Genomic DNA, 17,993 nt, shown 5'->3' on the forward strand with positions numbered 1-17,993 from the left:
ATTCAATGCAAAAGCCTTTGCTTTCTGAGATGAATTGGTATCCTAGGTTATTCCTATTTGGCTGTAAACTTCAACCCTTTCTCCATAGGTGTAGATGCAAGTTTGCAATCATGCATCTAAAACTTATCCAACAAACTTCTTGCATACTTCGACTGAGAAATAAATATGTTGCAATCTGTCTGCCAATTCTTAACACCATGACAAATAATGGATAAGTCCCAAATCTGTCCTATCAAAAGTTCTATTTGACCTTCTTCACCAAATGTGCTGCACTACCAAATTTGATCAAATCATCAACATAGATGACAAAATAAGAATCTCATCTCTAGCATGCTTGGCATATAGATTAGGATCAGGGATCCCCTAAAACTCATGATCATTTAAATACTTATGAATTTTGATGTACTATGCACACAGAGCTTGTTTGAGTCCATAGAGTGCTTTGAACGATTTGCAAACCCTGTGTTCTTTTCCAACAACTGTGAAACTTGGATCTTGTGGACTTCTTCCTACAAATCACCATTGAGAAAGGCACTATTGACATCCATTTGACAAACTTTCCATCTAATCTGAGTTGATAGAGCAAGGATAAGCCCAATGGTACTTATTTTGGTGGTGGGAGCAAATTTCTCCTCATTGTTGATGCCCTCTTTATATGAAAACCCTTTAGCTACTAACCAAGCCTTGTACTTACCAAAATTTCCATCAAACTTATACTTGGTTTTATACATCCATTTGCAGCCAATTGGCTTCTTCCCTAGTGGAAGCTCTGACAACACCCAAGTGCTATTTTTTTAAGAGACTTAGATGTTCAAATGCCATAGCTTGTGCCCACCTTGTATACCTTTTGGCTTTGGATATGTCCAAGGCTCATAAATACTGTGAATGCTTGCCACAAGAGAAAAGTTTAGTTGTACGCTGCTTGTTCTTATTCCTAGTTGATCTATCCTCAATATGCATATCATCATGAAGATCACTAATGCTCTTGGCCCACTACTAGAAGAATCAACATCTGCTATAGGAGGAACAACATCACTTGAGACCTCTAGATGTGGATCTTGAATGTCTCAAGGAGATGCGAGTGGTACAATGTCATTTAAACACCCCCACCCAAGTGAATTGAATGGAAGTCTAAGATCCAAATCTATAGCCTTTGGAGCCTGATCCCTAGGGCTCAAAAAAAGAGAAGACTAAAACAATCCTTAGTCTTTATCAAACACCACATGTTTACTAAAGTTGAAATGACCAGTTGCAACATCAACCAGCCGAGAAGCCTTATGATTATTGCTATAGTTTGTGAAAGTATTTCTATGTCTTGAAATCTTAATTGGTGCATTTGGCATTTAGAATCCAAGCATAAGCTGTAGAGCCAAAAACCTTTAGATGGCTCATTTTGAGTGTTCGTCTAGACCAAGCTTCCTCTCAGGTCACCTTCTTAACAACCTTTGTGGGAGACTGATTTAGAAGACAAATTGTAGTATAGACTGCTTCTACCCAAAACTTCTTTGGAACATCTCTTTGCTCCAACATGGATCAAGGTTGTTTGTATAGTTCCTACACTCAACATTGTTTTGTTGAGGGGTGTAAGGTGTGGTAAGTTGATTGTGATGCAAAAAAGTTGGATAAATCAGATGAACAAAATTTGCCACCATTGAGTGCCTATTTGAAAACTCAACTCTTTTTCCACTAAGGCCTTACACTTTTGAAACATGTTGAACATCTCTGATTTATGTTGATGAGAATATACCCACATTTTTCTGTTGAAATCATTAAAAAAAATGGAAAATACCTATGTCTAGTAACTGATGGAATGTTCACAATTCCATAGATATTTGCATGAACCAACCGTAAGACCTTGGATGTCCCCCTATTATCACCATCTGAAACGAAGTCGGATGTTGCTTTCCAGCTTGACAAGTTTCACAAACTCCATGATTCTATGTATGAAACTTAAGTAATCCAACAAGCAAACTTTTTCAAGCCAACTAAGAGATAGTGAATATTCAGTTACCAATGTCATTGATGCTTGTGAACTAAAGAGGACATCTAGTTGTAGAGAACGAAAAACAATTTGACTAATTGACAATAGATTAAGCTTCGTACCTAGGACAAAATATACATTGAGAAAGATCAAATCTTTTCCACCATGTGAGATTTGAATGTTGCCCTTTCCAATAACTAGTATGCTCCTCACCTCCAAAGATCACTGAATTTGTGGAAGGCGTGAATTTTGTGGACTAATCTTGATGATGTGTGAAATGCTAGGAGGCATTAGAGTCAATGTACTAGGCAAATGATTTATCATGTTCAAATGTGCATGTGACCATGAATGCATAGGAGGTAGACTCCTGATTAGAATGCGTAGCAGCTTGGGCCTTCTAATGAGACCTTTCCTATGTAGATTGTACAAATGCCAACCGTTTCTTGTAATCTATCTTCATGTGATCGAACTTATTATAATTATTGTACTGAACTCTCTTCTTCTTTGAATATGCCAGAGGTTTACTTGGTGCTTTTTGTTGGGAGGACTGAGGTTAAGCTTTCTTCTTGTTTGAGGCTTTCGCTGTGTAGGGTACTTGTTTTGTGGAGGATGAACTAGCACTACTTCCAAGATGTTGCTTCCATCTATCCCGCTGCAAAAGCTTGTTGCAAAGGTCAGGAAACTTCAGATCAGCACTAGTAGAAGTGATATTGAGTGTCTCAACTAAATGCTCATAGGATAGGGTCATGCTCTTCAGTGTGATCACTACCATATCTTCTTCCTACATCTTGCTGCAAATAGCCTCCAACTAGTCACAAATGTCCGTGATCTTTGTAAGATATGCTTGGAGAGACATCTTCTCATGCATCATGATAGAAAGCAACATATTATTCGAAAAGAAAGCTCATCTCTTGTCAGATGTCTCGTAAAGATCCTTCAAGAGTTCCTAGATCTCTTTAGTTGTTTTGCTAAAAGGCATATGAGGGAGCTGATCATTTGTGATTGAAAGTTTGATCAACATGACAACTTCTTGGTTATAGTCATCAAATTTGTCTTGTTCCACTCCAACTTGTGTAGGACATGTTTTTGTACCCTAAATAATCTTGTCAAGACATTGATACTGAAAGATTGTTATCATGCACTGTTTCCATTGTGGTTGTTGAATTTTTGATTACCCTCCAACATAATGTTGGTCAAAGACGCCATCAGGAACATTGACTTCAAACTAGTCAATCGTGTGAAGGCAAAACATAAGGCAAAAGCTGTTGTTTAGCTGACATAGATCCCCAAAAAGATGAGATTCAAAAGTAACTATATGAATTGCATGAAATGAAACCTTAGAAAGCTGATTTTAAAAAAAAAGGTCAAACCATAGATAATATTCCGAATTGTTCCAAAATCCCAAGAAATTTCCAAAGTAGTTGCAAAAATTGAAAACCCTAGTTGGGTTTAAAAACAAAAATTCTTAGTGGGTTCAGGGACAGGTGTAGTACGCAAACCCATCACATGGGTATGTGAATACTTTTTCAAGGGTTTTGGTACGTATGGGTACGTGTGTATATACTATATACACACACAAAAGAAAAGAGAAATATATAGAATTGTAAAACTAAATAATTTCATTTAATGATACTTGATCATTGATCAATGCCAAATGCCAAAGATAAATATTAAATGGCAATTCATAGTTGAAAATTACTTGAATAAGCCATATCAAGTACACGAAGTACCCAAGACGTTCCCACATATGCACTTGTATTTGATGCATAATCGAACCCAGTTTGGGGTCTGTGGGTAGGAACTTGATAACTTAGCAAACACTTGGTCAAACCCTAGCATTTTTTTGGCAAAACCATTGTAGGTCGTAGAAAATAATGTCCAAAGATGGGCATCGGATTTGCATGGTGCAAATGCGTTGTCAATAACATGGGTGACAAACAATACATAGACAGAAATACATACTTGAGAAAATGACTCCCAATGCTTCTAATCTATGTCACTTGTGGCTAGAAATAATTGAGAAAAAATGCTGTTGGTCATCAACTAATGTTTGGATGCAGCTTTGTGAGGGCCAAAGATATTAGAAATGAGCTGCCAAACCCTACTCACAACTCTTAGGTAAACCGATACTTGGGCAGATAGGGGTTGGACACGGGTTTGAAAAACGTGCGATTTGCGGAGGCACGAACAAGTGTGGTGCTGAGACGCAAATGATGGCAAAACAAGGTTGTAGGCATAGACTGGCAATGCCATAGAAAAAAACACAAGGTCACAAAAAGCCTTGGGAACAAAAATTTCTAATTACTGTTTAGAAAAAAACCCACACTTAAAAAAAATAAAATCAAAGCTTGCTTTGATACCATGAAACTCCAAAGTGCGGCTTGAATTAATGAAACCAATGGGTGCGTATAGCAATTTGTAAGAGCTTCAAACTAATGAGAAAGTCTTCTACAAATAGAAGACCAAAATAAAATAATAAATAAAATACTGAAATGACCATGGACAGAAGATTCTACAAAGCTAGCTAAAAATAGCAAAAGATACTAAAATATTCCAATAAAATTCCTGGAGTACGGTTAGATATTGATGGACTGTAATTTTTTCTCCCTCCATGAGTTTTTGAATGTATTCAAGATTGGAAATGCTTTTTGGGACAGAGGTCTGGAAATTAGGACAGGTGGGTAGAGAAATTTGTTGCTCAGTTTGGGCAAACCTGCATCTCTAGACTCTAACTGATGTGAGGGCCAATTGAAGTCCTGTTGGTACAAAGACACCTGCAGTGGTACATGTTACCCAATTTGAGAGTGATTATCAATTGGCCCATTTCCTTACTGTTTTTTGAGTTTGCCCATGTCTCCTACATTCTGTTGGAGGGTTATAATTTTCTTATGTGGAAATCTCTAATGAGTCTCCTCTCTTCCTCAAGGAGTCACAAGGAGGATTTTTTTAAAGGAGAAGGGATGAATTCTCTGGCCACCAGTATATTGCTTTACCTTTTATTAGATAAGGAAGGCTTGAGTTATATAGATAAAAAACAATAATTGCGTGTAATTGTGACACATCCCAGCCCACGTTTTTTGTCAAACACAAAATTGCTGTACAAACCAAAAATTCACTCTTGAAAAGTTCTTGAGTGAAATTTTGTGATTTCAATTGATTTAATTGCATTTTAATTATCAAAACTTGCTGCAAACCACAAAATCGTGATTTTGACCTTTCACTTTCATTTAAATTGTTTTTGGGAACCCTAACCATAGCTTTTTTGCAAATTTATCCAGCTGCACAGCTTTCTTCTTTTTGAAAACTCCCAGCATTTATATGTAGATAACTGAATCCCTCTCACATGATATTAACTGCTTTTAACATTTAACAAAAAATAACTGTAATCATATTCAATTGAAATAACTAGATCAATGATTAACTATTCATAACTGTAATTCATGATCAGCTGAAATAAATAGAATAACGACTAACTATCATAATTGTATTCATGATCAACTGATTAATAATTAACAGAAAATAACTGTAATCATATTCAATTGAAATAACTAGAGCAATGATCATGTTCAGCGGAAATAACTAGATTAACGACTAACTATCATAACTGTATTTATGATCAACTGATTAACAAGTAAAGTAAATGCTTAACAAGAAAAGAAATGAACATGCACGCATTATCGGAGGATCTTTAGTTGGTTGTGCAAGCCTCGACTTTGGTGAGAGGAGAAGCATTGACATAGGCTTAACCTCCCAACCTTGGACCATACTTATTTTCACACATTCTATTAAATTAGAATGGTCCTCCCTACTTCGGGATCAGGCTTGGGATGTTCTTTAGTCTAGCCACCTAAGCATCTTGGTGTTTTGAATGTCTGTTCAGTTATGAAACGGACATGCTTACATAACTGGCGCTACTGACATCAAGTGATCATTAGATGGCAAACATGCCTATAAATTACCTTGGCCAAGGATTTTTGATGGGTTCAACAACCCGATCACCACCGCTCGACTTGACAACATGTTACATTATAGGGATAAGCATGAGCTATTGAGCATATTTCTTTTAAGTTATTCATGTCTGCTTTTTTCTTTGTTTTCTTGCAGATTTATTCCACCTCTTCACCATTTCATGGCTACCAGCCGGTGAGTCCTAGGTGCATTAAAAATTTATGAGCAGTCTACCCTTTTTCACCTCTTCACTATTTTGTGGCTTCATTGCCAGTGATTCCCAGGTGCATTGGATGAGCATTCTGCTCTTAATATCTTTATCATAGCTTGAGACAGCATAAATCTTGCTATTGATATTAGTACTATTCATGAAGGACATTATGAGACTCCTTTTTCAAAGTTACCACTCAACTTCTTTAATGATGGTTCAGGATACAATGAAAATAAAATGGGAAACTCAATATTATTAGCAGGAAATAGTCAGCAAGTTACATATTATGATCTCAGTCATAAAGGAAAGACTCCTAAGCCTAGCCGACTGCAGTAGATCTTGCATTCAAACAAAGGAATAACATAGGAAGGTATTTCATGACCTGATTTGTATGGTTTGAAGAACTTGAATTTTGATCTGCACCCTCTCATCTCTTAAGATGTCACCTTCAGCACCTAACCTCAGTATCCTAGCCGGAATACTTGCTCGGCTCAGTTATATTCGCACAATCTGATCAAGGTTTTGAATCGGTATTTGCAGGGTGCTGGTGGATGTAGAAAATATTGGTGATGAAGTAGATCTCGGGGCTATCGAGGCAAAGAGTTTGGAAATGGTGGCAGAAAAAGAAAAGTGAGAATGTGGACAGTAGTGTTCGACTCCCTTCACGGCTTCTATTTAAAAGTCTAGCCGTGGCTTCTCGGCTTCCATCGGTTTAAAGACTTTAAACCATTCAAATTCCAAGTATTAAATCGATTATGGAAAAAGAGGGAAAGGAAAAAAATGAAATAAAATAAGAAATTGGAAAGAAGAGTTAGAAAGATTATAATTTTCAATTGTTATTATAATATATAGTTATATACGCTCATGTAAGTATATCAATGGGGTGACATCATTAAATTATGATATTATAATTTATTGGTCCCATTTCATTTTTATATTTATATGTACGTATGTAAATATTTATTATAATGATATGATGAAGATCAATTAAAAATCCCTTGAGGTATGTTTTATATTTTTAAATTAGATTATTTTATGTTTTCTTAGATTATTTTATTAATAGCTCATGCGGGTCCCAAAAATGTATCTTGTGATCAAGTCGTTGCGTCCTTTCCAAAGAAGTTTAAGGCCATACTTGCCGATCTGGATGACTGAACTAAGCGAACATCCCATTCTAATGATCCCATTTAGCAATGCTTCCCCCCTTCATCTTCTCCTGCAATCACCCATGAAAAACACCTTTGCCATAATAATAGCTCTATAATAATTTCGTTAAAACATAATAGTTGTTATTTGAATCAAGCAACTGCTAATCGTCTAATAACAGTTAAAGGTTAACGACCATCTTCATTAAGAGTTAATACAACATATATAAATAACTACTATTTCACATGATCATGAAAGAATAATTCGTTAAATCCAACGGTTATGAACAAGTTTAAAATTTAGGTCAAAATTTTGGGATGTAACACCACTTTATGTGGGGACGAGGTATATTGTTCCTCTTGAAAGTCACAGATTTTAGGATTAAATCCTTAATGCTTTATCACTTGAAAAATTGCAGAAAATTTGAACCTATTAGATTTTCAGCCCATGTGTCACAAATCAAGCTCCCCCAATTTAAGGGTTCCGGTTTCACAATCATAAGGCTTACCATTCTGGCTTGGAGATCATTGTCCGACCTTGGAGCTTGTGTGCAAGTGAGACAGCAATCATGAAGATACCTGTGATGCTTCTCTGATTGCAGGACAGCATTTATTTTTAGTTGCAGGGTAGCTGCTATCATGCGTATAATTTCCACACCTTGTGTTTCTGGTTTTGGCTATTTTGAAAAAGAATATTGACCCGAAATTGTCATGGCTTTTGGATACCTGAAATATGCCATATGTTTGAATTTTCTGAAGGCTGGCTTCATGAAGCAATTTTAAATTTTTTTTGATGACATTTTGCCTTATTTGATGCTATATCAGATGGAATGACCTTTAACCTATTTAAATTTTGTGCTGAACCAGAAGCATCATTGCAAAGTCTTTAGTGCTCTCTGCTGTTCAAATGGATTTATTTCAACCTATTCAATGTTGTTACATGTTCTGTTTGTATTTTAAGAAGCTCCATCTGTTTGTTGTATGGGGGAATGGATATCATGTTTTCAGGCTTTGAAGCTAGAAACTTATCTATATTTGTAATAATCTTATACTTGTCCAGATGGAAACAAAAATTGGAGAACATAGTGGTGAAAAAGAAACAAATGATTATTCAACCTCTGAAGATGATGAAGGTAACACAAAAGATGAAAACTACTGTGCTGAGGATTCTGAAAGCTTGGAAAAAACTAAAATTGAACAGAACGAAACAGATAAAACAAATGTGCTCACATCTCATCCTATGGTATATCTTTCAATCTTTTTCTTGTCAGCCTATTTCTCTTTGCCATATGGATTTTGTGTTCTTTATCCAATCATTTTTTTCATTTTTAATCTTGTACATAAAGGCAACACGCTTTAACACAGTGAAATCATTAGATCTATTTAATTCACAGATGGTACGGAGTGAACTTGCCACTCAACAGACAAGTTCTGTCTTTGAGACTGTAGATTCGGCGAAGTTAAGTATTAAAATTAATGAAGAGAACAATTCTACAGAACTATCTGAAACCAGACAAGCTGCTGGGGTCGGAGAACCTGAGCATGTATGCCTTCCTTTGCCTATATATGTATTCTGCAACATATAAAGAATGTTGATATATTTTAGCTTCATTATTCCTTCTTTCGTACATTAGATTTGTCAATCCTGAAACTAGTAATCATCTAACTTGTTCAACTCATAAGCATTTGGTTTTCTTTATTGTTTTTGATAGGGTAAAAATGTTGTAACCATGAGAAAAACTTGTGGCAAACTAGTAAGTGGTGAGGATTTTTATATTTTGAAATTCAACGTGTACTTTTCAACACAATGTGATACATATGCCCGTTTTGGGCAATGTTATGTGTTTGATTCCTGCTTAGTATCTTTACTTTACATGATAACATGTTTTTTCACATAAGGTACAACTTTTTTGTGTTTGTGAAGCTTCACTTTCATCAAAAATCCCCGGAAAATCAGGGACAGAAGGAGCTAGAGTAAGGATTGCGCCTCTTGGATTGACAGGTAAAGTGATGATTTATGCTTCTTTATGCTAAGTCTGAATATGTTACTTCACAATTGCAGAAACTCTGGGATTGCAAAGTAAAGTTGATCATTTATACTTTAATCTGTGTGTTTGTTTGTGAAAATGTTACTTTTCACATTTTCATTCCTCTGATTAGCAGGAATAATTGATTGTATTATTCTAATTTCTACATGTGCTAGTTTGAATGCCACTTGTGATATTCCATTAACTTTTGGATTGCGTGCTAAAATTTATTATTCATGTTTCCATTTGTTTTGTTGAAGTGTTAATGTGTTACTTTCACATTTTCATAAAGTTTAAGAGACTGCCAGGTAAAATATACTGTCCTCAGTGTATTCTTTTCTTTTGAATTTAATTTATTTTGCATATTTGTTCTGTAGGCTGTTAAGGGACTCCAATTGAAATAATCAGCGCAGGTTTACTTCTGATAATAGCTGGAAATGAAATTAATAACAGCGCTGCTGGCAATATCTTAGAATCAAATGGGAGTTTGTGTAGCTCACATGAATGACATTATATATCAGTTGAACCCTTAAACAGCAAGTCACATATCCTTATCGTGGCTTGCAATTGGATAGTATATTAAAATGTGATTTATTGGACTAACAAGAGATCCTTAAGGTGTAGAAAGGAGTTTATCGATTAACATGAACTTGTTTGCCGTCTTGTGATCAGATCTGGGCTATGCTGACCAGATTTAGGTGATTGTGATCGAAGGTTGATTGTAATGGCAATGTACAGGAGTGACTGAAAATTCTGAATCTGTTACAGGCCCATGACAAACAGCAACCTCCCTAGATGGTAAAAGTGGTTTGCAGAAGTAAGTGTTGTACAATGACTGATGTGGCAGTAAGATCCAGGTGTCCTTGTAGTTGCATTGAATGATTCCTAAAATCTTGCAACAAATGATGCTGATCAGCCTCCAGATCTCGGTGTAATCCTTGGGAATCTGCTTGATGTTGATTGACAATGACCTTCCAATAATGTTTAATTAGCTTTGAACCTTAGAAATGTCTAATTAATATCTTTGATCAGTGTAATGCAACAACTACTGGAATGGCTGAGTATGAGGATAAGGTTTCCATCTTAAGTTTTAACCTTTGAATGGCCTTGAAGGGGTTTTCTCCCAACCTTTGAATGGCTTTCAAGGGTTTCCACCCTTTCTGGCCTGTGATACTATTATACTTCAGCTCAAAATTGCAAAGTGGAAAGTATGAAATCAGATGGCCAATGAGAGTAGCAATAATTTGTAACCATGCATTTCCTTTTAGGGCCCATGGGCTCCAAATTTGGTCCCACAATTTGAATTATAATATATTGTTATTATTTTTTTCTTTTTCATTTTTATATATTATTCAATATTTACTGGTTATTATATCAAGGTTGTGTTTAAAAATGCTTTTATTCTATTTTAATAAATGCATGGGAAAGGAGGGGACACGATAATCCTTCCTTCCCGAACATGTTTGCCCTGAATCAATTTCATATTTGGTATAAAAGATCACTTGTGTGGCATATTTGAGTAGAAGAATGTTCTATTATACTAACTACTCCATAATGACCTTGTTTCTTAGCCTTCTCCCTCTCAAGTAAAAAAATAGTAGTGTAACACTTGCTGTTGGGTATGTGGGGACGTCAAGGCGAGTTTCCAAGATAGGGGGACAAATGGCCTCAATTTTGAGATGGTGGGGGGACAATGATGGAGGGGCAAGGGGGGTGATGTATAATATACATATAGAATGTGAAATTGTAGTAACCCCAATAGGTTATAACTTCTTCCAACACTAAAAATCTTTATACTTCAGTTGTTTGACATTTCGTCAAACACTTTGCAAGCAAGGGTCCTCTGACTGATATAACTTTTCAGATTGCTGCAGTGATTCTTGTTTGGATTTGCCTCAAAGAGAATGCTTACAAAAGACTCCAAATTGTCTAAACAATGACCTAACATAAATATGCAACTAATTTTGGCAATAGTGAATGCATATATGAGTTCTAATCATGAAAATGATCACCTACAGCCAACTGGTATTTTAACAAACAGTTGGTATGCAAGCTAACTGGCTGATTAAAAAATGATATATTAACGCTCAAGGACAACTATTAATGACCAGCAATTGTATCTCCTTGATTGATAATGAGTATCCAATACAATATTCATACTAAGTTAGCCAAGACTCTTGGCATTTACAAAGATATCAAAATATGATGATTGCTGGTAAAGTAATATGCACCTACAGCTGCCAATGAAAACTAATGCAACACTAAATATCTAACTTCAAAATTCCCCTGCAACAGTATGCTAATTACATGCATGATTAAATACAACTAAAGCCATGGATTGCTGATACCATTGTAAAGAATGTAAAAATGAATGATGTATCTATTAATGAATGATAGGTCTGATACGAAATGACAATTACAACAGCACTCTATAGTGAAAGGCAACTATGAAAATACACATCAGACCTGGCATATGAAGTTGCCTTAGAGAATAGATGTATTGCAATACCACTGAACAGAAAATAACCTCCTCAAATGCCCAAGTCGTGCCTCTCTAGCTGCTGCTCCTGATTGTAGATGGCTGTAATAATTTTCTTTGCTTTTTTTTTGGATTGCTTTTCCGGACCTGCTTTTTCGGTTCTGTTTTTTCAGCCTGCTTTTTTCAGCCGGCTTTTTTGGCCTGCTTTTTTCAGACTGCTTTTTCGGCCTGCTTTTTCGAACTGCTTTTTCGGCTTGCTTTTTCGAATTGTTTTTTCGGCCTGCTTTTTCAAACTGCTTTTTCAGCCTGCTTTTTCAGCCTGCTTTTTGTACTCAAATATTTTTCCTCAATGTAGCACAAATAGAAGACTGAAGTATCTTCCTCCCAGCTGCAATAATTCAAGTGATATTTCACACTCTCAAAATTGCGTACCAATTGAGAGTTTTCGTTCTCAATGGCCAGTTGTGACTATTGCAAAAATCCTAGGCTCCACAATGCACATCAACAAACATCAACATCAGCAACAACAAATCTGGATGATTAAAATGAAGCCCGGGGTGCCTATTTATTCTTTATCCTCCACTTTCTCCAGAAGCTTCTAGAACATTATTTTATTTTATCTATTAAGTGACTTTATAAAATATTTTATAATTCAAGTCACTTTATTAAATTAATTAAATATAAAGTTACCTTTTAATATTTATTTATTTGATAACTTTATAAATAATTAATTTAATACCATTTATTTATTTAATTAAAATAATTAATTAGTCATCCTCATAAAATATTTATTATTTTGGACAACCTAATTAATTAAATTAATTAAATCAAATTGCCTCCAAAATGGGTACATGACAGAAATGATAGTTATGAATGATGTTTCAGTATAACATACCAAATTGAAATACTTGAACATAGCAAAATTGCAACACGAACCAAAACCATTGAATATTTAACATAGTCGCATAGTACATAGCCAATAGTAACAATCAAAAATCAAAAATCAAATAGAAATTCAAGTACCTGTCCTGGCAGTGGCATGATTGTGGAATGGCGGAGGTGGGGGTACTCAGGTACTCCAAGTACTTGGTGTGGGGACATCCTATGGATGGGTACTTCAAGTTTTTGGGCAGGGTGCATGCCCCCAGCTTTCACTGAAAAGTAGCCTTCAGCTCCAAGATCAATTCCCTTTTATCTTCAAGTGTTGGTAGCTCTAAAGGTGTTGGTAGCTCTAAAGGTGGTCTAGTTTTCTGTCAAAGTGCTCTTAAGATGCAACATAGGAAAGCATTGCGAATTCTGTTGTTTTCTAGTAGTTTTAACTCTTATACAATTTCACTTATCTTCTTTATGATCTTATAAGGTCCATAAAATCATGTCTTAAGATTTTCTGCTGTACTCATAGGGAAGATTGCCTATAGGACTGTAACCTAAAAAATATCATATCTCCTACCTCAAAGGTTCTCTACAAATAGTGGCAATAACATACATCTTTTGCTGATTTAGGCCTGCTATCTTTAGATTTTTTTGTACCAAATCTCTAGCTCAAGGCACTCTACTATTCGAAAGAATCAAATCCACGAATGGTATTGCACCCATAGTTTAAAAACTCGGTATCGGCATCTCGATCGACCCAAAATTTTGAAAAACTTGGAATCAGCAAAAACTCGGCTAAAAATTCGGCAATAAATCGGCACTTTTATCGAACATTTGAAAATATAAAATTTCTTAAAATATGCTTTAAAACGCATACATACACGAAATTTGTAGAATATATAATAATTTGAAAATTGAGATACCCACCATATATCATTCAAAGTTAGTTAAACAGTAATTTATACTTATAGCAAGAGGAACTTAGTAGATTAATCATTAACAATTTAACATACTACTAGAATCGTATACCAAAAAACAAGTAGAACATCTGAATATAAATAAGTTCGATACATCAAGTCAAAACTCTACGAAACTACTACTTCTAAATACATATTAAGTTCAAGTCTCGGTATCAATGAAAACTGAAAGTAGCAATCACAAATTGCGTCTACGAGTAAAACTCAAAAGAGATCCTTGCTGTTGGGTGGGTGGTGTTGAAGTAGTTGCTGTGGCAACATCCTCAACAGGTGCCCTAATTTGTCCCTCACGTTGGATAGAAGCCTCTGATGGATGACCAAGCTCATGTTCCTCCTCACGTGCTGCCACATCTGCATCCCACTCATTTGCTTCTCTCTCAAACTCAGCTAGTTGCTCATTTGTCAATAAAGGTTCATCAACATCCACACCCTCACCATCAGGAGGAGCAATCCAATCGGCTGAGTATGGATCAATGTCATCCAAGTCTAGTGCTTCATATGAAGCTTGCCCTTTCACTTTCTTCTCATGCAAGAGAAGGTTGTACTTCACATAAACCAAATCATTCAGGCGCTTTTGAGTCAACCTATTACGTTTCTTTGTGTGAATGTTTTGAAAAGTACTCCAATTTCTCTCGCAGCCAGAAGCACTACAAGGCTGCAATAAAATTCGGATGGCAAGCTTTTGAAGATTAGGCGTTGTGGCACCATAATCTTCCCACCATAGATCTGCAAGGATTAAAAAATTTAAAAACCATTTATGATGTAAAACTTCCAATAAACTTCACGAGAGAAATGAACTTTATGATAAAACTAAACACATTCTTTTTTACCTCGCTGCAAGGTGTATCTCCTACGTTTGCAATCAGGAGAAGAAAACAATGGCCCCTCTTCCCTCTTGTAGCTCTGCAACTCATCAAGTATGAAGTCTCAGAGGCCTATATTAGCAACCAATCTTTGAATACACGTGTCCAAGCCAATTTGAACCTCTGCATCTGCTTTAAAAGTGTTGGAAAAATAGTACTTGGGGTCTAAGAAGTAGGCAGCTGCATGAATGTGTTGGTGGAGTTGTCAATTCCACCTACGATCAATGATGTTCCATATGGGTCTATATTTGGTCTCATTTGACCTATAAAAGTGTTGAATGGCCTCTTTTGCACTATCCATGGCTTCATATAGAAACCCCATGGGTTTTTTTATCCCCATCCACAATTCGTAGAACCTTCAGCAACGGTTCTGATACCTAGACATAATAAAACATACAAAAATTAGCCAAGGACAATATTTCAAAATTGAATATTAAATCATCAATGAATAGTTGAAAATTTACTTTGAGGATCTCTTCCATCAGCTTTTGAAAGTTACTATCAAACACAATCCTCGCAATCTTCTTTGGTTCAGGCTTCCTGGCATAAGGACTCTCTAACCATTTCTTATCAAGAAACATACTCCTCAGGTCTAGCAATGTCTTAGATATGCTTTGCAAGTTTAGAAAATTAGTAAGCAAAGCATGTGACCCCTGCCTGTACAAGATCCTTACCACCAGTGTGCTCTCCCATAAGGCTCAAGACCCATGTATGATTGTAGATGTACTTAGCAATATTCCTTTCATCTTCAACCACCTTCTCCACCCAGCTTAATTTCCCTAGATCCTCAAGAAGTAAGTCAAGACAATGGGCAGCACAAGGGCTCCAAAATAATGTGGGATGTCTCTCCATGAGAAGTCTATCGGTAGCCACATATGTAGCTACATTATCAGTCACAATCTGGATGACATTAGCAACTCTCACATCTATTACCACCTCATCCAACATGTTACACAAATTTTTTGCATTTTTTACTTGATCAGAGGCATCAACTGATTTTAGAAATACTAGCTGCCCCCCTGAAGCAACTAGAAAGTTGATGAGTGTCCTATTCCTACCATCTGTTCATCCATCAGATATAATAGTGCAACCTTTCTGTTCCCAAACTGTTCTTTGCTTTCTACAAGCTGATGAATATTTCTTACCTCGTCCTGTAACAATGGCCCACTCACCTCATAGGGAGTTGGGGACTTGAACCCCTTACTAGACAAAGAAATGGAAGTTACCACTTGATCCCAATATGGACTGGATAAAGAATTGAAGGGAATATCATTGCTGACCGAAAATCTTGTAATTGCCACCTTTGTCTTCTCATGCATCTCTTTGTTCCACGCAGTGCCTAGCAAGCTAGGTTGAGCACCAAGAGTGTTACGTGGAATCCAAAATTCTACTAGAGACCCACTTGTACTTCTCGATCCTCGTATCCGAGGCCCAATAGAAGAATCCTCTCCACCTGTTTTTGATCTTGTAGAACTAAAAGTCCCCATTGGGGCTGCCATAGCCTCAAATGTCCTCTTTTTTTCTGCCTTACTTTGTGCATATTTTTGTAGGCTTGTCAAAGCCTCTCTTGTAGCCTCTTCCGGACATTCATCACACGGTATAATATCATTGCATGGAATCTTCGCAAGATGGTATTTCAATCGGCTTATCCCCGAAGTCATTTTCTTATGGCAATGGATACATTTGACATGTCCACTGATTACCCCCGGGATCCCATGTTTCCATAAAGGATCCTTAGCTCTGCCACCACCAGTTATCTTGTAAACTTAGAGAACCTAATAAAAAATAGACGATGTATAGTTAGAAACTTAGAAAGCATACATTATAAATTTTAATAAAACAGTAAATTTAATAACAATAATTCTATTTTATTTAACAGTTAACTATATCCCTGGAAACGGGTAAAGTTAAACCTTCAAAAATCAAAATAGATTAACACAAAAAAGCAGCAACACACTGTTTTTTTTAACAAAACCTACAGACTGTGACTCTGTATTAATTAAAATCCTAAATTTAGATTTTCTATAACTAATAATAACAACGTTAGCTGTTATAAATTAAAATCATTCCCCACTAAGAAATCCATCATTTTCGTGTCTAAAGATCTCTGTTTGAAATCTCCTTCACTTGCCAATGTCTGAAGTTCTGAACACAGCCTAAAATGACAAGGTCAAGTTCTGTACAATAACATTTCTTTAAAGGCATCTGTTTGTCTACAAAAATTGCAATGTGTGAAGACATCAAGATCTACATTGCAGATTGCCTTTAAGATTTGTATGTAATCACAACATGATTTAGAATCTGCAAACATCCACTTGCCTTAACAATTTCATAAAAAGATTTGATGGTCATTGACTCATTATCTTCTATACATGTTGGCTGGTGAAAATGGATCAACATTATGACTTTTCAATGGATGGGAATAATGTTGCATCAGATCAGAATTTGGGGCATCAAGATTTAGTAGTTGGGGATAGTGTTGTGCCAGATCAGATTTCTGAGTATCAAGATTCCGTAGTAGGTAACACTGCTGCACTAGATCAGAATATTGAGGTTCAAGATTGAAGTGACAAGAACACTGTTGCATTGGGTGAGAATGCTGAGTGCCAACATTCAATGGGCGTGGACACTGTTGCACTGCGTCAAAATGCTCAGCATCAAGATTTAATGGATGGAAACTCTGTTCCATTGGGTCAAAATACTGGTGTAATTCAAGTTAGAGATTCATCTAATATAAATAGAAAGAAATGGAAAGTGAAGTTAAAGGGATGAACAAAGTGACATTTAAACTATGGAGTTATGTTAAGAATAAGCAGATTTGTACATGTCAGTTCTGTTGCTTCCATCTCTTGAAATTTTATTCAGTCACATTTGTGAATTTCTATCTAAAAAAGAAATGTTTATGGATTAAGTAAATCCATAAGATAGCCATCTACAGATTTTGATTGCTTCTTTTGAACTGAATATATTTTCTATCCATTCGTATGTTTGGAGCAAATTGGTTTCTTATTTCTCACACCAAAGTTCCAAACATCGTTGATATCATATGCTACAACTCTTACTTCTGAATGCTACTCTCTGTAACACTTGAGACATTATATCCCTTCCCTTCCCTACAATTTGGGGGTAAACCCCATCTCTTTCAACAATTATATCAATATTTTTGTATAGTCCATTAAATTTATGAGTATTATTTAGTGAGAAAAGCCATCCATCCACTATAAAGACACATCTATAAACTCCAAAAGTGAAGAATATCAGTTCCTAGATGAATGACAAAACCAGTTATTACAAATTTACAAGTTACAACGGATTACCTTGGATACAGTAATCTCTGCTAGTGGAGTTTCGTGTTCTGGACAGAAAATAATATGATAAAAGAATATGCTTGAACAAGACAAGATTCTGCTTGACCGCTATATGGCAAGACTCATACAAACACCATTGTTCGATCTGAGAGGAAAGCCATTAAAAACTTTAAAACTTCGA

General features: G+C 35.9%; 1 protein-coding gene across 4 annotated transcripts in view; it reads left to right on the plus strand.

Annotated features, from left to right (window-relative positions):
- Positions 1-17,993, plus strand: part of LOC149541837 (uncharacterized) — a 55,735-nt gene that overhangs the window by 13,168 nt on the left and 24,574 nt on the right. For 2 of the 4 annotated variants that reach the window (XR_016355376.1, XM_089796912.1), the window contains exons 3-6: positions 8,346-8,528; positions 8,680-8,829; positions 8,998-9,039; positions 9,210-9,287. Coding sequence is in view for 3 of the 4 variants with exons in the window: in XM_089796912.1 (XP_089653038.1) it covers positions 8,346-8,528; positions 8,680-8,829; positions 8,998-9,039; positions 9,210-9,263 (429 nt within the window). In the remaining variant the exon portion in view is untranslated. Of the gene's footprint in view, positions 1-8,345; positions 8,529-8,679; positions 8,830-8,997; positions 9,047-9,209; positions 9,288-17,993 lie in introns of all 4 variants that reach the window. The other 2 variants (XM_089796910.1, XM_089796911.1) reach the window with 1 other exon arrangement.

This window comes from Cupressus sempervirens, chromosome 8 (assembly GCF_028749045.1).
Source record: "Cupressus sempervirens isolate cs-2001-9-10 chromosome 8, ASM2874904v1, whole genome shotgun sequence".
In the NCBI taxonomy this organism is placed as follows: domain Eukaryota; kingdom Viridiplantae; phylum Streptophyta; class Pinopsida; order Cupressales; family Cupressaceae; genus Cupressus; species Cupressus sempervirens.